The 18080-nt window shown below is 40.2% G+C and overlaps 2 protein-coding genes across 2 annotated transcripts in view; one reads left to right on the forward strand and one right to left on the reverse strand.

The window, feature by feature from the left end:
- LOC114647671 (glutamic acid-rich protein-like) overlaps nt 1–18080 on the reverse strand; it is a 792149-nt gene that overhangs the window by 161701 nt on the left and 612368 nt on the right. The gene's annotated exons all lie outside the window — the stretch shown is intronic.
- The window catches only part of kiaa0930, a 167900-nt gene that overhangs the window by 83858 nt on the left and 65962 nt on the right, over nt 1–18080 (forward strand). The window contains exon 3 of the mRNA XM_028804711.2: nt 14929–15033. Coding sequence (XP_028660544.1) covers nt 14929–15033 — 105 coding nt within the window. The remainder of the gene's footprint in view (nt 1–14928; nt 15034–18080) is intronic.

An 18080-nucleotide genomic window follows, 5' to 3' on the forward strand; every position in this document is an offset into this window, starting at 1 on the left:
TCCGAACACAGGGTTACAGGGTTCTGCTGGAGCCAATCCCAGCCAACACATGGCACAAGGCAGGAACCAATCCCGGGCAGGGTGCCAATCCACCGCAGGACACACACAAACACACCCACACACCAAGCACACACTAGGGCCAATTTAGAATCGCCATTCCACCTAACCTGCATGTCTTTGGACTGTGGGAGGAAACCGGAGCGTCCGGAGGAAACCCATGCAGACACGGGGAGAACATGCAAACTCCACGCAGGGAGGACCCGGGAAGCGAACCCAGGTCCCCAGGTCTCCCAACTGCGAGGCAGCAGCACTACCCACTGCGCCACCGTGCCGCCCACCCTGTTTATTTGAAAGGTAAAAAAGGACCTGAAATTACTAGCTCAAGGGTTAACAAAAGCAAAGTTTAGCCACTGGATAGTGGTATGGATAGTGGTCCAGCGAAAAGGTCTGAGCTCCGTAAGGTGGTGAATAGTGATGAGTGAACTCCACAGTGTTTACTTCACCTCGAGTTCAGAGAAGTCACGGAAGTGTTCGCAAATATCGCCGAACTTGGCGAAATGCAATGATGTCAATGGAGAAGGTCTAACTGAACTAGATTTGACTGGATTATAATGGTGCAATCACCTTTAAAGTGTCCCTGAGGGCTAGGGAAATGTCTGACAACTAAAACGGACTATTTACTATGGCCACAGATGTGACCTGAGCTGTGTGGCAACAGTGCCAACCACTGTACCACCTTGCCTCCGTGAGATCAAAGAAGAAAGTATGTAGTCAGAAACGCATAATCATATATTTAATCAAAATAAAGCGGAAATGCTGTAATCATAGTGAAATGTGAAAAAAAAAAATAGGTCTTTTAAAGGCAGGAAATTCAACGTGTCGTGTCATGATTCTATTTTTGAAGTCGTGCTGAAGGCTCTCCAAACTGACTATGCTGATGCTTTGCACTTTTTTCTTTTACTGTGTGCACAATTATTAGGCAAGTTGTATTTTTGGAGTTAATTTTAATATGAAACAAATACAGTGCCATCAGTCAATCCAAAATGTTAATAAACCTGAAACCTGAATGTTATGCAAAGGAAATGAGCGTAAACATTATCAAGGGAATACACTTGTGTGCACAATTATTAGGCAACTATTAGTGTGCAGAATTATTATTCAACTAAATCAATAACTTACATTTTCCCGATCTCCCTTGTTTATTTTTATCTGTTAAAGTGAGAATAATGAACAAACAACACATTATTTCCAAATAAACATTTCTGGCATGAAAAAAAAAATCAGTGCCCAATATAGCCACGCTTCTTTTCAATAACAGCAACAAGCCTTCCATTCATGGAATCTGTTAGTTTCTTGATCTGTTGCTGATCAACGTTTTGTGCATCAGCAACCACAGCCTCCCAGACACTGTTCAGAGAGGTGTACTGTTTTCCTTCCCTGTAAATGTCCTGTTTAAGAAGGGTCCACAAGTTCTCAATAGGGTTTAGGTCAGGTAAGGAAGGGGGCCATGCAATTATTCTGTCATCTTTAAGGCCTTTACTGGCTAGCCACACAGTGGAGTACTTTGATGCATGTGATGGAGCATTGTCCTGCATAAAAATCATGGTCCTCTTGAAAGATGCTGACTTTTTCCTGTACCACTGCTTGAAGAAAGTGTCTTCTAAAAACTGGCAGTAGGTTTGGGAGTTGAATTTGAGTCCATCTTCAACCCAAAAAGGTCCAATTAGCCCATCTTTAATACCAGCCCATACCAGTACCCCACCTCTACCTTGCTGGCGTCTGAGTCGAAGTGGAGCTCTGTGCCCGTTACTGATCCAGCCACGGGCCCATCCATCTGGTCCATCAAGTGTCACTCTCATCTCATCAGTCCATAAAACCTTTGGAAAACCTGTCTTCAGATACTCTTTGGCCCAGTTTTGACGTTTCAATTTATGTGTCTTGTTCAGTGGTGGTCGGGTTTCAGCTTTACTTACCTTCGCCATGTCTCTGCCTTGTACTTCTAGACACTACAGGTTGCAGTTCTGGAATATGACAGCACTAGAGGATAACAGGTTCCTGGTTGCTTCACGTTTGATTCTTCTCAAATCTGTGGCAGTTAATTTGCGTCTTTGTTTCTCAACATGTTTCTTGTGATCCTGTTGACTATTTGCAACAAAACGCTTGATGATTCTATGATCACGCCCCAATATCTTAGTAATTTGGAGAGTGCTGCATCACTCTGAAAGACTTTTTACAATTTTTGAGTTTTCTAAGTCAGGTAAATCTCTTTTTTGGCCCATTTTGCCAAGTGAAAAGAAGCTGCCTAATAATTATGCACACCTTCGTCTCCTTAGGCCACACCCTCCCTCATTACGCAAATACATATCACCTGATATGCTTAAATCAAATAAGCATTCAAATTTATACAGCTTGGAGATGGAATATATGCATGAAAATTATGATATAATCAAAATACTCATTTGCCTAATAATTGTGCTCACAGTGTATCTGTTCTACCACTAACTAAGTGCCACCGAGTCTGTAATACAAATGATCAGCATTATATACCTGGGTGGGGGTTCCATCCAATTTTGGTTGTTACAACTCTGGGGGATGTTGTGCTGGCCTCACAAATCATTATGGGGCTCTGGGAAAACGTTTTCCTAAACCAGTAAATAGTTCAACAAACAAAGTTGAATGCAAACGGGGGCAAATTTGCCATGAATAACACTTTGGCGAAATTCAATGATGAACACTAGTGATGAAGTCATCTACTGAATGAGACGTCACCTTTCGGGAGCACCTTGCTTTTATAGCTTCTTGTCTCTAAGGTGCATGGTCAGTTGTTCTCAGTGGGCATCTTCTCCGAGGTGTGACTGATGAGAGAGATGCGAGAGATTCAATTTGAAAGAATACACTTTTCCCGTAAAATTTGTTTTGCAATGACTTTCAACTAATGCCATGACACTAGATCAATCAGGAATTGATCTAATGCAGGAATGTTTTACTCATATGTAATTGTGTATAGAATTTTCAAAAGAAAGCAGCACCAGTGACCTAATAATAATATTACTTATTATTTGACTGATTCCTTTATCCAAGGCAACTTACAATATTTGAGATATGATTGGTTACATTTCTTTTGTATTTCTTATTGGAGTACAGGCAGGTGAAGTGACTTGGTCATGGTCACAGTGTCAGTAGCAGGATTTGAACTCATAACCACAGGTTTTGAAGTCCTAGATCCAAAGCTTTAACCATTACACTACAATTCCTGCCAATAATATTACCCTTTGGTAAAAAAATACAAATATTGTGTACAGAAAAGTGCTTAGTTAGTTACACAGTACTTCTGATATATGCAATTAACTGACGGCACCATAACTGATCCCCTCTGTCTTATGTAAGAACTTTTCTGTATACAATATTTGAATTGTATTAAGTAGTGTTTGTGTTGGAGAGTGAGTAAAGTTTGCATTTTTATATATATATATATATATATATATATATATATATATATATATATATATATATATATATATATATATATATATATATATATATAATAATATACAGTTAGGTCCATAAATATTTGGACAGAGACAACTTTTTTCTAATTTTGGTTCTGTACATTACCACAATGAATTTTAAATGAAACAACTCAGATGCAGTTGAAGTGCAGACTTTCAGCTTTAATTCAGTGTGGTGAACAAAACGATTGCATAAAAATGTGAGGCAACTAAAGCATTTTTTTAACACAATCCCTTCATTTCAGGGGCTCAAAAGTAATTGGACAAATTAAATAACTGGAAATAAAATGTTCATTTCTTATACTTGGTTGAAAACCCTTTGCTGGCAATGACAGCGTGAAGTCTTGAACTCATGGACTTCACCAGATGCTGGGTTTCCTCCTTTTTAATGCTCTGCCAGGCCTTTACTGCAGCGGCTTTCAGTTGCTGTTTGTTTGTGGGCCTTTCTGTCTGAAGTTTAGTCTTCAACAAGTGAAATGCATGATCAATTTGGTTAAGATTAGGTGACTGACTTGGCCATTCAAGAATTTTCCACTTCTTTGCTTTAATAAACTCCTGGGTTGCTTTGGCTGTATGTTTTGGGTCATTGTCCATCTGTATCATGAAACGCCGCCCAATCGATTTGACTGCATTTAGCTGGATTTGAGCAGACAGTATGTCTCTGAACACCTCAGAATTCATTCGGCTGCTTCTGTCCCGTGTCACATCATCAATAAACACTAGTGTCCCAGTGCCACTGGCAGCCATGCACGCCCAAGCCATCACACTGCCTCCACCATGTTTTACAGATGATGTGGTATGCTTTGGATAATGAGCTGTTCCACGCCTTCTCCATACTTTTTTCTTGCCATCATTCTTTTAGAGGTTGATTTTGGTTTCATCTGTCCAAAGAATGTTTTTCCAGAACTGTGCTGGCTTTTTTAGATGTTCTTCAGCAAAGTCCAATCTAGCCTTTCTATTCTTGAGGCTTATGAGTGGCTTGCACCTTGCAGTGCACCCTCTGTATTTACTTTCATGCAGTCTTCTCTTTATGGTAGACTTGGATATCGATACGCCTACCCCCTGGAGAGTGTTGTTCACTTGGTTGGCTGTTGTGAAGGGGTTTCTTTTCACCATGGAAATGATTCTGCGATCATCCACCACTGTTGTCTTCCGTGGACGTCCAGGTCTTTTTGCGTTGCTGAGTTCACCAGTGCTTGCTTTCTTTCTCAGGATGTACCAAACTGTAGATTTTGCCACTCGTAATATTGTAGCAATTTCTCAGATGGGTTTTTTCTGTTTTCGCAGCTTAAGGATGGCTTCTTTAACCTGCATGGAGAGCTCCTTTGACCGCATGTTGTCTGTTCACAGCAAAATCTTCCATATGCAAGCACCACACCTCAAATCAACTCCAGGCCTTTTATCTGCTTAATTGATAATGACATAACGACGGACTTGCCCACACCTGCCCATGAAATAGTCTTTGAGTCAATTGTCCAATTACTTTTGAGCCCCTGAAATGAAGGGATTGTGTTAAAAAAAATGCTTTAGTTGCCTCACATTTTTATGCAATCGTTTTGTTCATCCCACTGAATTAAAGCTGAAAGTCTGCACTTCAACTGCATCTGAGTTGATTCATTTAAAATTCATTGTGGTAATGTACAGAACCAAAATTAGAAAAAAGTTGTCTCTGTCCAAATATTTATGGACCTAACTGTAGATAACATAAAAAGAAAAGTAAACAAAATACATAGAATTAAGGCAATGTCACATATAGCTTTGCTCTTCAGAGTTTCACAGTGCTGCTTTACACAAGACAGCTGTAAGGAAGGTCCCAGAGTTCATTTACAGCTCATTGCTTGCTTTTCATTTAGTGCCAGCAATCCCAAAATGACGATTTTATCCCTCCAGGACAGTCAGGTAGAATTGCTAGTGTTTTGTAATTGGTGGAATTAAGGTTTGCCTGCTGCCAATACAAGTGATTCATATGTATTGTTAAAATCCTCTCCAAGGCAGATGGTGGAGGATAATGGGATGAGGTTTCATGAGCTACAATTGAGAAAGATTCAAGCTTTGGTTTAAGCCACAAATCCTACAAAAATGGATTCAGATTGTTTTATTTATTGGTAGACAACCTGTTTCTTATGTCATTGTGCTAGATATCGAGATGTTTGATTAGCATCCAGGAGCTGTAATTTAGAGCTGGCTGTAAACAAATGGAAAATCGGGTCACGTTGATGAATTCATTATCTGTAAGGCAGCCTGTAGTTATTGGTTAGAAGTGCAGTAAGGGAGGGAGGGAGGGAGAGAGAGAGAGAGAGAGAGAGAGAGAGAGAGAGAGAGAGAGAAGAGAGGAGAGAGAGAGAGAGAGAGAGAGAGAGAGGAGGAGAGAGAGAGAGAGAGAGAGAGAGGAGAGAGAGAGAGAGGAGAGAGAGAGAGAGAGAGCAGAGAGAGAAAGAGAAAGACAGAGAGAGAGAGAGCGGAGAGAGAGAGAGAGAGAGAGAGAGAGAGAGAGAGTGAGAGAGAGAGAGAGAGAGAGAACGAACTCACTGCTTGCTGCCAAAGAAGGGGGAGTCTGCTGTGGTCACTGCTATCAAAAGCAGCAGTGAGGTCATGATGGAGAAGAAAAAAGAAGACTAAGCATCAATGCTAGGGATGGTGTCTGTTCATTACCAAACAGCTAGTTTAAGAAAATAATAATTTTATCAGTGAAAATGAATGCACACATGACTTTTGTATAATGCATTCAAACTAATAAAACAAACTTCAAAAATGCAAACAGACAGTATTATCCATCTGAGTGAGACGATGTCAGTGAAATAACATGCTCAATTAGTTCAAATAAGAGCACAATTCTGGAAATGTTTGAAACAAAAGCCAGCAATCATTAATGCCACCAGAACCAGGGCTGACAGCCTCTGATCATGGGCATTACATCTCACTTAAATTTGCAGGCCTACTGTCATTTGTATTTATGTTCAACATTCAATATTGCAGTGTGTGTGTGACCTGATTCAGAACCTTCTATCTACAAATTTATAAATAATTAAATATTTTAGAAAATTCCCTAATTTTGGGTCCTCTTGGCTAACTTCTCAGTTTTATCCCTGACTTGCATGTACTTTACAAGTTCCCCCTCTGTCTGCATTTATTTTAACCTGATACAGTTTTTCTCCTATACATTAGAACACTCTAGACGAGAACATGCCATTCAGCCCAACAAAGCTTGCCAGTCCTATCCACTTATTTCTTCCAAAAAAACATCAAGTCAAGTTTTGAAAGTCCCTAAAGGCTTACTGTCTACCACACTACTTGGTAGCTTATTCCAAGTGTCTATCGTTCTTTGTGTAAAGAAAACTTCCTAATGTTTGTGCGAAATTTACCCTTAACAAGTTTCCAACTGTGTCCCCATGTTCTTGATGAACTCATTTTAAAATTAAACAGTCTCGATCCACTTTACTAATTCCCTTCATAATTTAAACACTTCAATCATGTAACCTCTTAATCTTCTTTTGCTTAAACTGTAAAGGCTCAGCTCTTTTCATCTTTCCTCATAATTCAACCTCTGTAGCCCTGGAATCAGCCTAGTCGCTCTTCTCTGGACCTTTTCTAGTGCTGCTATGTCCTTTTTGTAGCCTGGAGACCAAAACTGCACACAGTACTCAAGATGAGGCTTCACCAGTGCATTATAAAGGTTGAGCATAACCTCCTTGGACTTGTACTCCACACATTGTGCTATATAACCTAACATTCTGTTAGCCTTCTTAATGGCTTCTGAACACTGTGGGGAAGTCGGTAGCTTAGAGTCCACTATGACTCTTAAATATTTCTTATAAGGTGTACTCTCGATTTTCCGACCGCCCATTGTGTATTCAAATCTAACATTTTTACTTTAAAGTAAGTGTAAATGTAATACTTTACATTTACTGACATTAAATTTCATCTGTCACAAATATGCCCAAGCTTGTATGCTATCCTAGCCCTTCTGTAATTATATAACGGACTCCAAATTATCTGCTAATCCACCTATCTTGGTATCATCTGCAAACTTAACCAGCTTGTTACTTATATTCCTATCTAAATCATTTATATATATTAAAAATAGCAGCGGCCCTAGCACTGACCCCTGTGGAACACCACTCTTAACATCGGCCAGTTCTGAAGCGGTTCCTTGCACCATTACCCTCTGCTTCCTTTCTCTGAGCCAATTCTGCACCCATCTAAAAGCATCACCCTGAACTCCCACTTCTTTTAATTGGATGCCCAACCTCTCATGTGGCACCTTATCAAATGCTTTCTGAAAGTCCAGAGAAAAGCCAAGCAAAATGACACCTTTTATTGGCTAACTAAAAAAAGTTAACTGAAAGTCCAGATAAATAATATCATATGCTCCACTTTGATTGTATTCTTTTGTTGCCTCCTCATAGAATTCCAGCATGTTAGTAAACATGACCTCCCTCTTCTGAACCCATGCTGACTGTTCAGAATAACTCCTGTCCTTGCCAGGTGTTGCTCATATCTTTAATAATTCCTTCCATTAATTTTCCTGTGATGAATGTTAAGCTTACTGGCGTATAGTTGCTTGGATCTGCCCTGTCACCCTTTTTATATAATGGGATGATATTTGCCGTTTTCCAGTCTCTTCGGAATCTCTCCAGTGTGCAGTGACTTCCTAAAAATATGTGTCAAGGGTTTATATATGTACTCACTAGCCTCCTTAAGAACTCGAGGATAAATATTATCTGGTCCTGGTGATTTGTTTGATTTCATCTTATTTAATCTGAGCAGCACTTCTCCCTCTACAATTTCCAAATCCCTCAGTACCGCCTTAGTAGTCCCTGTTACCTCTGGGAGGTTATCCACTTGCTGACTTGTAAACACCTCAGAAAAATGTAAGTTTAGGGCATCCGCTATTTCACTGTCTGTATCTTTTAATTCCCCTTTACTATTTCTGATGCACTTGACCTCTCCTCCTTGACTGTTCTTTTACTACTAAAATACGGAAAGAATCTCTTAGGGTCGTCTTTCGCCTTATCTGCTATATTCCTCTCCAACTGTCTTTTAGCCTCCCTGATATCCTTCTTAATGGTTGCCCTCATGTTCTCATATGCTCTACGATTCACTTTGCAGTCATTAGTCTTATATGCCTTATAAAGCAGTTTTTTCCTTTGCAACTTCTTTTTTGAATCTTTATTAATCCACCATAGAGTTTTTTTTAGTTTCCTATTAATTCCAAATTTAGGTATGTGTCTGTTCTGCATTACATATAAAACATTTTTAACCTGTTCTATTGCTCCTCGACTGTCTCCACACTTAAAAACATATCCCAGTGTATCCTACTTAGACATTGTTGCATCTGCTCAAAATTAGCCCTACCAAAGTTCAACTTAACAATTTTAGTCTTTGCATCTGTACTCTTACAAAATACAGTGATCCCCTGCCTATCGCAGAAGTTACGTTCCAGACCCATCAGAGATAGGTGAAAATCCGTGATATAGAAAGACCATATACATAGCATTTTTTTAAAACATTTTTTTAATAGTTTAAGCCTTAAAATATCCCTCCCACATGCTTTAAACACATGTAAACTTATTAAAACACACTTTGTAAACACATATTATATGTGGATGTCGGGCTAAGGATATGAGTAACATCTCTCTGTTATAAAACATTTTAACATCACTCGAGACAGAAGGACAGCTGCTGTACAGGCTTTTAAATGATTGGTTCTTCCAAACCATCATCTAAAAAGTCCAACATCCAACAGGACTTGCATTGCACTGGCCTCATTATTAAAATTTGATTTGGTTTCTTCTTAAAATTAAATTTCTTCTTCTTTTGGCTGCTCCTTAACTTAAATGGTAACACTAAGATCTGCTACAGATATTTTACACCATTTCCCCTTGAGCTCCTGTATTGTTCTCCCTCAGCTACCTACTAGTTGTCTTTCTATGAGGTTAACTTTACTTTTCTCTGTCTCTTCTCCTAACTTTGCGCTCCTCTTACTTATAAGCTCTCCACTCGCACTGTTTGTATTCCCCGTATTAACTCTTTTAGGGCTAATTTTTTTTTTGTTTCTTTTCTCCCAGGGCTGAATATTTTTCCAAAAACTATCCATCCATCCATTGTCTCCCGCTTATCCGAGGTCGGGTCGCGGGGGCAACACCTTGAGCAGAGATGCCCAGACTTCCCTCTCCCCGGCCACTTCTTCTAGCTCTTCCGGGAGAATCCCAAGGCGTTCCCAGGCCAGTCGAGAGACATAGTCCCTCCAGCGTGTCCTGGGTCTTCCCCGGGGCCTCCTCCCGGTTGGACGTGCCTGGAAACACCTCACCAGGGAGGCGTCCAGGAGGCATCCTGATCAGATGCCCGAGCCACCTCATCTGACTCCTCTCGATGCGGAGGAGCAGCGGCTCTACTCTGAGCCCCTCCCGGATGACTGAGCTTCTCACCCTATCTTTAAGGGAAAGCCCAGACACCCTGCGGAGGAAACTCATTTCAGCCGCTTGTATTCGCGATCTCGTTCTTTCGGTCACTACCCATAGCTCATGACCATAGGTGAGGGTAGGAACATAGATCGACTGGTAAATTGAGAGCTTCGCCTTGCGGCTCAGCTCCTTTTTCACCACGACAGACCGATGCAACGCCCCGCATTACTGCGGATGCCGCACCGATCCGCCTGTCGATCTCACGCTCCATTCTTCCCTCACTCGTGAACAAGACCCCGAGATACTTGAACTCCTCCACTTGGGGCAGGATCTCGCTACCAACCCTGAGAGGGCACTCCACCCTTTTCCGGTTGAGGACCATGGTCTCGGATTTGGAGGTGCTGATTCTCATCCCAGCCGCTTCACACTCGGCTGCGAACCGATCCAGAGAGAGCTGAAGATCACGGCCTGATGAAGCAAACAGGACAACATCATCTGCAAAAAGCAGTGACCCAATCCTGAGCCCACCAAAACCGGACCCCCTCAACACCCTGGCTGTGCCTAGAAATTCTGTCCATAAAAGTTATGAACAGAATCGGTGACAAAGGGGCAGCCCTGGCGGAGTCCAACTCTCACTGGAAACGGGTTCGACTTACTGCCGGCAATGCGGACCAAGCTCTGGCACTGATCGTACAGGGACTGAACAGCCCTTATCAGGGGGGCCGGTACCCCCATACTCTCGGAGTACCCCCCCACAGGATTCCCCGAGGGACACGGTCGAATGCCTTTTTCTAAGTCCACAAAAACACATGTAGACTGGTTGGGCAAAACTCCCATGCACCCTCCAGGACCCTGCTAAGGGTATAGAGCTGGTCCACTGTTCCGCGACCAGGACGAAAACCACACTGTTCCTCCTGAATCCGAGGCTCGACTATCCGACGGACCCTCCTCTCCAGGACCCCTGAATAGACTTTTCCAGGGAGGCTGAGGAGTGTGATCCCTCTGTAGTTGGAACACACCCTCCGATCCCCCTTCTTAAAGAGGGGGACCACCACCCCGGTCTGCCAATCCAGAGGCACTGTCCCAGAACACAAAGCAATTGTTTAACATATCAAATCAACAAAAAATATTTACTTTTGACAAATGTTACTGTCTTGCATGTTGTATGAGCCTGCATACTCTATGATTTCACATACATATCACATACATTTTACACAGCAAAATCTGATCTCACTCAAAGCAGCCAATTTCAGTCATTGCCACATTGCACTCCTTACAATATGTGTTGCTTTGGTGCCTATTTTTCAATTGTCTGTTGCTGCACTTTCTCACATATATTGTTAGTGTGTACTGTAGAGAGACAAGTCACCCATTTGCCATCGTGCCATGCCACTGCCACCAAGTTTTCTGCCTGCATGAAAACCGTATTGTCACCTCTTTTCATCTTCTGAAACTTTATGAACTTTATGTATGGCATTATAGCCTGGCTCACCCCATGGGATTTGCTTCTGTTTATTACAGAAGTGAATAAAACTTTGCAGCAGCACGTACCTAAGCCACCAGGGGACAAAACACGTTTGGACCAATGCTCCCTGAAGTTATATCACCAGTTCTGTCCCATCTCTATTTGTAATGCCACAGCACGCTTCATCTCGTCTTTCCTTGTGGGTTTCCACTTTGAATAACGAGAATGCGATGCAAACGCAGCCCGCGATTCAAAAAAAATCTCTGCCTACCTCTTTGTCTCGTCTGACAGTAGCTGAAAAGCAGCATCAGGAGAGAGCAGCCTGAAGTACAGCAGCTGGTGATCTGTCGTGTCCAACAGCAAGCCATGCCGTCTTGTAAACTCCGGTAGCCAGATTGGCTCTCAACGGATCAATGTCTGTGTATTTATCCCATGCGAACCTTGCCGTAGATGCATCGGCTGCGCGAAGGCACTCAACTGGCAGCAGATCCGCTGGCGCGGCATCGGCTGGTGTCTGATCAGCTGATGCCTGCTTCTCACTCTCTTGCTCGATCTCCTGATCACTGCGAATAAAATCCGATTCTGAAAAATCAAGAGTCCGACTCCGCGATAATGCGCAAAACATCGTCTGCCAAGTGTTTTGTTTTCTGCACTTGCTTCGCTGCCTTTTCACATGTCGGTGCCATCTTGCCTTTGTTTACATTTCGCAACTCACGCACACGCAATGTTTAGTTGCCGAGTCAACGAGTCTAGCATTCCTCCAAGCATAGAGGGAATGCCTGTGACGTGACAGTGAGATTTGTCGCCATTAACAGCTGATTGTCGCCCCCTATCCCTGGGTCGACATTCGCCTTCAACCCCTCCTGTCGACAAAAGTCGACATCCGCCTTAAAAGAGTTAATGAACCCCTTACGCTGTCGCCTACTTAACTGCTCTACCTCTGGACTGTTTCATCTAAAATAAACAAATAAATAAAACTTTACTACCTTATTTGCTCCTACAACCCCTTGTGCTTGATTGGCGACTTAACGATGGCCGCTTACTTGCGCACCGCTGAGCCTTCCCCTTTTACTGCTTTGAAGTCAGCCGCAGCCTTTTTTTCTTTTCCTTGTAGAGAAAAGCCAAGCAAAATGACACCTTTTATTGACTAACTAAAAAGATTACAATATGCAAGCTTTCGAGGCATCTCAGGCACCTTCTTCAGGCAAGATGTATGTTACGATGAAGCAGTTATTTGCTTCAAATGCCGTTATCAGTTACTGCATCTTTCAACCCTACCTCCTTGATGCTAATTCAAATACAGATAACAAGTACAAGTAACTTTTCCAAGCGCTCATCCAAAAACCCAGCTACTTTTGCTCTTGTGCGGGCAAAAAAACCCTTCTAAAGGTAAAAAGCTTTAAAAATTCCCACACGGTTCCTTATCGGCAACCAAAACCCAAGTTTTTAAGAAATGTATTTTTTTTTTATTTAAATCACACACCACAGAACAGACCAAAAACTCTCAACAGCCTCTAGCGTTTGCAAAGCACACGTCAGCCACCTGAGTGAGCAGCAAACATGTGCATGCTGTGTTCATCTATGAGCAAATGACTGTGTATATACTCGTGTGATTGAATGTGCTTCTTATTCCATCCGAGCTCGTTCTTGCCCAGCACTCAATGATCTGAGGATAGCCTACTCTGACCTTGCAAACTCTAAAGAAGGTAAATAAATGCATGTGTTTGTGGATGCCTGTACAATAGCAACTAAAAGTGCATTAACCTTGAAAGAAGCAAAATGACTCACATAGCAAAGCCTTGAGCCTTCACATTCTGAATTCAAGTGTACCCATTTCCAAACCATTCACATAGCTGTGTATAACAGTAGCTCATAGCTTTGTAATCACTTTCTGTATTGCATTTTACATTTTTTATTGCTTGCAATAACTAATGTCACATGCTGTATATTTCATATTCTTAAACCTGCCTGGATAACGCATTTTAATATTGTGGTTAAGCACTTCCTTGAGATGTCTGATTAGCACCTGGGAGCTGGCCGTAAACAAATTGAGTATTAGGTCATGTTGGTGAATTCATTATCTTAATGGCAGCATGTAGAGATTTTTGTAGATTGTAGATTATAATTATTGATTACAATTATTGTGATTTTATGGTAGATTACTAGGGGGTTTTGCCCCCTGCTACTCACCAGCCACTTTGCGTCTCTGTTGCTTGCGTATGTGGATTTCACTTTCACCAAACAACAAATCTTTTATTTCTTGAGGATATGCCTCTTCATTGGGAAGAAACACTACTTTTCCCTGATGGCAACATGAATTAGACGATCTACAAGTCTCCGACTTAAAGTTTAGATCTGAACAATATCTACATACTTCTGTCATATTACCTATGTCCATATATTTGGTCTCTTTTCGCTGTTCCGTTATTTCATCGAGTAATAATTTCCATTTGTTTGTGCAAAAGCAATCTTTTCTATCATTTTTTTCAGACTTTCAAATTTTAGTACTTTATTTATCTCTAACCTGCTCTGAATGTGTATCACGCCAACATTTTCTGAGCCTCTTTACGACGTTCTAGTTTGTCATCTACTCTTCGCTTTTATTTCCGACCCCGGGCGTGGTTAAATCTCTTGGCACAAAGTCTTGTCTCGTGGGACATGAAATCATCTCTCTGAAAAAGTCTTGTCTCGGACCAGGATTTTTTATATAATAGAGAGGTAATTTGGAGCTGGCCGTAAGCAAACGGAGTATCAGGTCATGTTGATGAATTAATTATCTTAATGGCAGCATGTAGAGATTTTTGTAGATTATGAATATTGATTACAATTATTGTAGATTATAATTTAGAGCTGGCTGCAAACAAATGGACTATCAGGTCATGTTGGTGAGTTCTGAACTGTGAATATATTTCACTATGGTGCAGGATCGCTGTAGCAGATTATTCCAGGTAATGTCAATATGTCATAATGCATATGCAATTCAAAAAGGTAATAAAGGTAAGCATATGGAAATCATGAGTGTAAACGTATTTTAATTTTTTTTTTTTTTACTTTTCATTTAACACTTGTATAAAAAGGTTTAGATATTTATTATATCACACAAAGTCAACATTTGAAAATTTAATGAGTATTTTTTAGATTAATCAATTTAAACAAATGGGTGGTAGTGGTTGGTGCACATGGTTTCCATCTCCATATCAAATATGTGTTTAAAGATTGTTCAGTAGTGAATGATGTAATTTTCTCTCTGATACATAACTGGACAGAGTGAATACAGATGAGTGATAGATGGAGTTAAGCAAATGACCTTAATTAACAGCTTCTAGCATAATTTTAAAAATATAAACCAAAGTTTGATTGGATGGATCAGTGGATGGGTCATACTGCCCATTTCTGTTATTTCTGTATTATTCTAGTCTGTAAAAATAATGTTAAAATCAGTTGGCTTGCTTGTAGAATAAACTTTGGAGAATAAAACACCTTACTGATTGTACTTGAATTAACTGCATAACATAAAATACTTTTTTTTTTGGTAATTTTTTTTTAATAGGTTGAAGTTGAAGTTTATCGTCGGGATTCCAAAAAACTGCCAGGGCTCGGAGATCCAGATATCGACTGGGAGGAGAGTGTCTACCTAAATCTTATTCTACAGAAAGTAAGTTGTGTAACTTGGCCACATTTTGGCTCCAGTAAAGATATTAATAATACCAAGAAGTAATTTCAAACTGTTCAATGAACATATCGTAGATCTACAAATGTTTAATGAATATGACTCTATCACTTAGTCCTCATTATTAGTTCAAACTTGCACATCACTGACAATGTTTAGTGCTGATGCTGGTTATCCCACTGTGACCTCAAATGCTGTTTTTGATAGAATTGACCACAAACTCCTTAGGAATCATCTAATGAATTATGCTTGACTAGCATGACCTTTCTTCTGGCGGATGTCTTCTTATCTTTCTGTCAGCTGTAGTCAAAGATTTCCACTGCTAAACTTGGCTCCCCACAGCTTTTCACCTATAGATTCTTTACTTGAGTCACATTTCTTTTTAGCACTTTTGTGCTACCACAGGGCTGCTTGATTCATCAGAGTCCCCTTATATTTCACTGTATTACAAGCAGCAACTAGCTCTTGATGCATGCCTGTTAAGGAAAAGCTGACAGCCTGCCTCAAACACGGTGTGTGGATTTCTAGAGACATCCACCAAATCGGCACACACACAAAACTGAATTTACTGTACTACTTGTAAAATCATATGGCCAACTGAAGAAGACTGACTCCTCATTAAAATAAGATTTTTAGAAGTTATACCTCCATCTTTTATAATCAACATTTCTTGACAGCAGCCTGATCTTTAAATCCCAGAACTCGGCTGCAGTCAAAAACTTTATAACTTATAAAACATCACTGAGTCCTACCCTAACTCTCTTGATCAGATCCTAAAGTACTTTTGAAAGTGAAGGCCGTTAAAAGAGAATTGTAGTAATTCAAATGGGAAGTGATAAAGGCATTGTTACATACTTTCAAATTTCTACAAGTCCAGAATGCTGCTGCCACAGTCTTGACCACCTAAAAAGCTGTAGCCACATTTCATTTTAGTTGGCTTGCTTATGCTGCCTTCCTGTAAAGCATGAAATTCTTTTAAAAAATTGATCTACCACTGTAAAATGCCTAGTGTCCCACCTTTCCCAGAGTAAACTTCAAAGGGGCTAAACTCTACAGGGAGATCATTTTACTAAATAACCAAGCACAGTGGTGGAGTAAACAAAGAGAGCAAAGAAAAGTACAAGCACTGTACTGTATAAGCACTGAAACAAAGCTGGTGTGGTGTAGCTATATTAGTGTTATAAAACGGCTTCATATTTCTATTTGTCAGTGAGTGTCTAATAAACAAGACTGTTTCCCATTTCCATCACTGTGCCCCATGAAGTAAGGGGTGTCTGCAGGGCCGGCCCTAACAATTGCGGGGCCCTATGCGAAACGGATTGCGCGGGGCCCAGTCGGGGTAGGGATAAGGATAATAAGTGAAAATTAAGATTTTGTATTAGAAAATAAATTCGTCTTTGCATTTTATTCATTCTTTACTAAGTACAAAATCACGATCAAATTAACTTTACTTTACGAGCCTTGCGTGTAGCAAAGTCATACAGTATATCATCAAAATTTTGTTTCCTACATAGATCACGCTCAATAGCAAGAATTGCCAAATTGTTCAATCTATCTTCGTGAATTGTTGACCTCAAGTAATTCTTGATTAGTTTGAGGCGCGAGAAGCTTCTTTCACCAGATGCCACAGTTAAAAAAATGAAAAATGAACAAAATAAAGTATTTACTGATTTATTACGTCGTTATTGCATCTGATTACGTGATTTAACGTTTGAACGACAATTTGCATTTGATTATGTCACGTTTGCATTTGATTACGAGTAAATAAAATTTAAAAAAATACCTTAAGTCTACCAATTTAGGGGAACTTGAGGTAAGATGAACCACTTTTAAAATTCCTTGTCAAATCCACATTTTTTGCTTTTTACCAGTAATTTTCAGTCAAATTATTGTTAATGATCTGCATATGCATGCGCTTGTCGCTTAGGGATGAATCGGTACGTTTTGAGCAAATGTTTGTGAAAAAAATTTTTTTTTATCTTACCCCTACTACGGGTAAGATGAAACAATCGTTTGGGTAGACGAATCACATTATTTTATTTTGTAAAACTATCTTAAACATTTGAAATGAGAGACTATTCATAAAACAAATTGTATAAAGATACAAGTTGATGTGCCGATGATTCTATGGCTGACTGTTAACATAGGGTGGGTTATCAATGTACAGGATCTTCGAATTTTATACAACGCTTGTTTCTGAGGAACAAGCTTTACTCACCGGTGAAAAAATCTTCGTCTGACAGAAAAGAGAAAATTTAAACCACTGCCGGTAAATTTCAAACTATTCATCCAAAAAATCGATAACATCTTCTCCATAAATAGCTCCTCCTATTTGATTGGTTTCACTGAGCTGAGCCATCATAAGGTTAAGAACGGTGTCTGTTTCATCTTACCCCAAGTTCCCCTAAATGACGAGTTAGAGATAAAGCACCCGAGCAGCTACAATTTTTTTTCAATTTTATTTACTTGTCGTAATCACTTGAAACAACGACGTAATAGATAAAAAACACTGTAAAAACAAAAACAGAATAAACACGCTGACCTATACATGATTATAAGTTATAATGGTTTAATTTAATAATTTACACCTAGAATTAGCGCGGGGGCCTATGAAAGTGCGGGGCCCACTGCGGCCGCATAGGTTGCAGTGGCCTAAGACCGGCCCTGGGTGTCTGGCCAGTCTACCCTGTGATACAGATATAGATATGACAGATGTAAATGTCCACTCTGTTCATGTGGGTCCAGCAGGAAAAGAGCAAGACAGAAGCGTTGAGTACTTTTGGTCCTAAGTTTACTGGGATGTGTAGAAGCGAAGCAAGGTTTTGCTTTGGGAGATTTCAAATTCTTTTTTTTTTTTTTTTTTTAATTTTATTGAATTTATTAAAATCAAATAACATTCCATACACATAACTCAAGTTTTATAAAAAGAAAAAAAAAAGTTCTAAACAAATCAACCCCCACCCCTGATAAAGAGAGCTAGGCCTGCTGTGTAAAACTTTATGCTAGTATAGACAAATGAAGAGATAAAATAA

Source organism: Erpetoichthys calabaricus, chromosome 1 (assembly GCF_900747795.2).
Source record: "Erpetoichthys calabaricus chromosome 1, fErpCal1.3, whole genome shotgun sequence".
Lineage (NCBI taxonomy): Eukaryota > Metazoa > Chordata > Cladistia > Polypteriformes > Polypteridae > Erpetoichthys > Erpetoichthys calabaricus.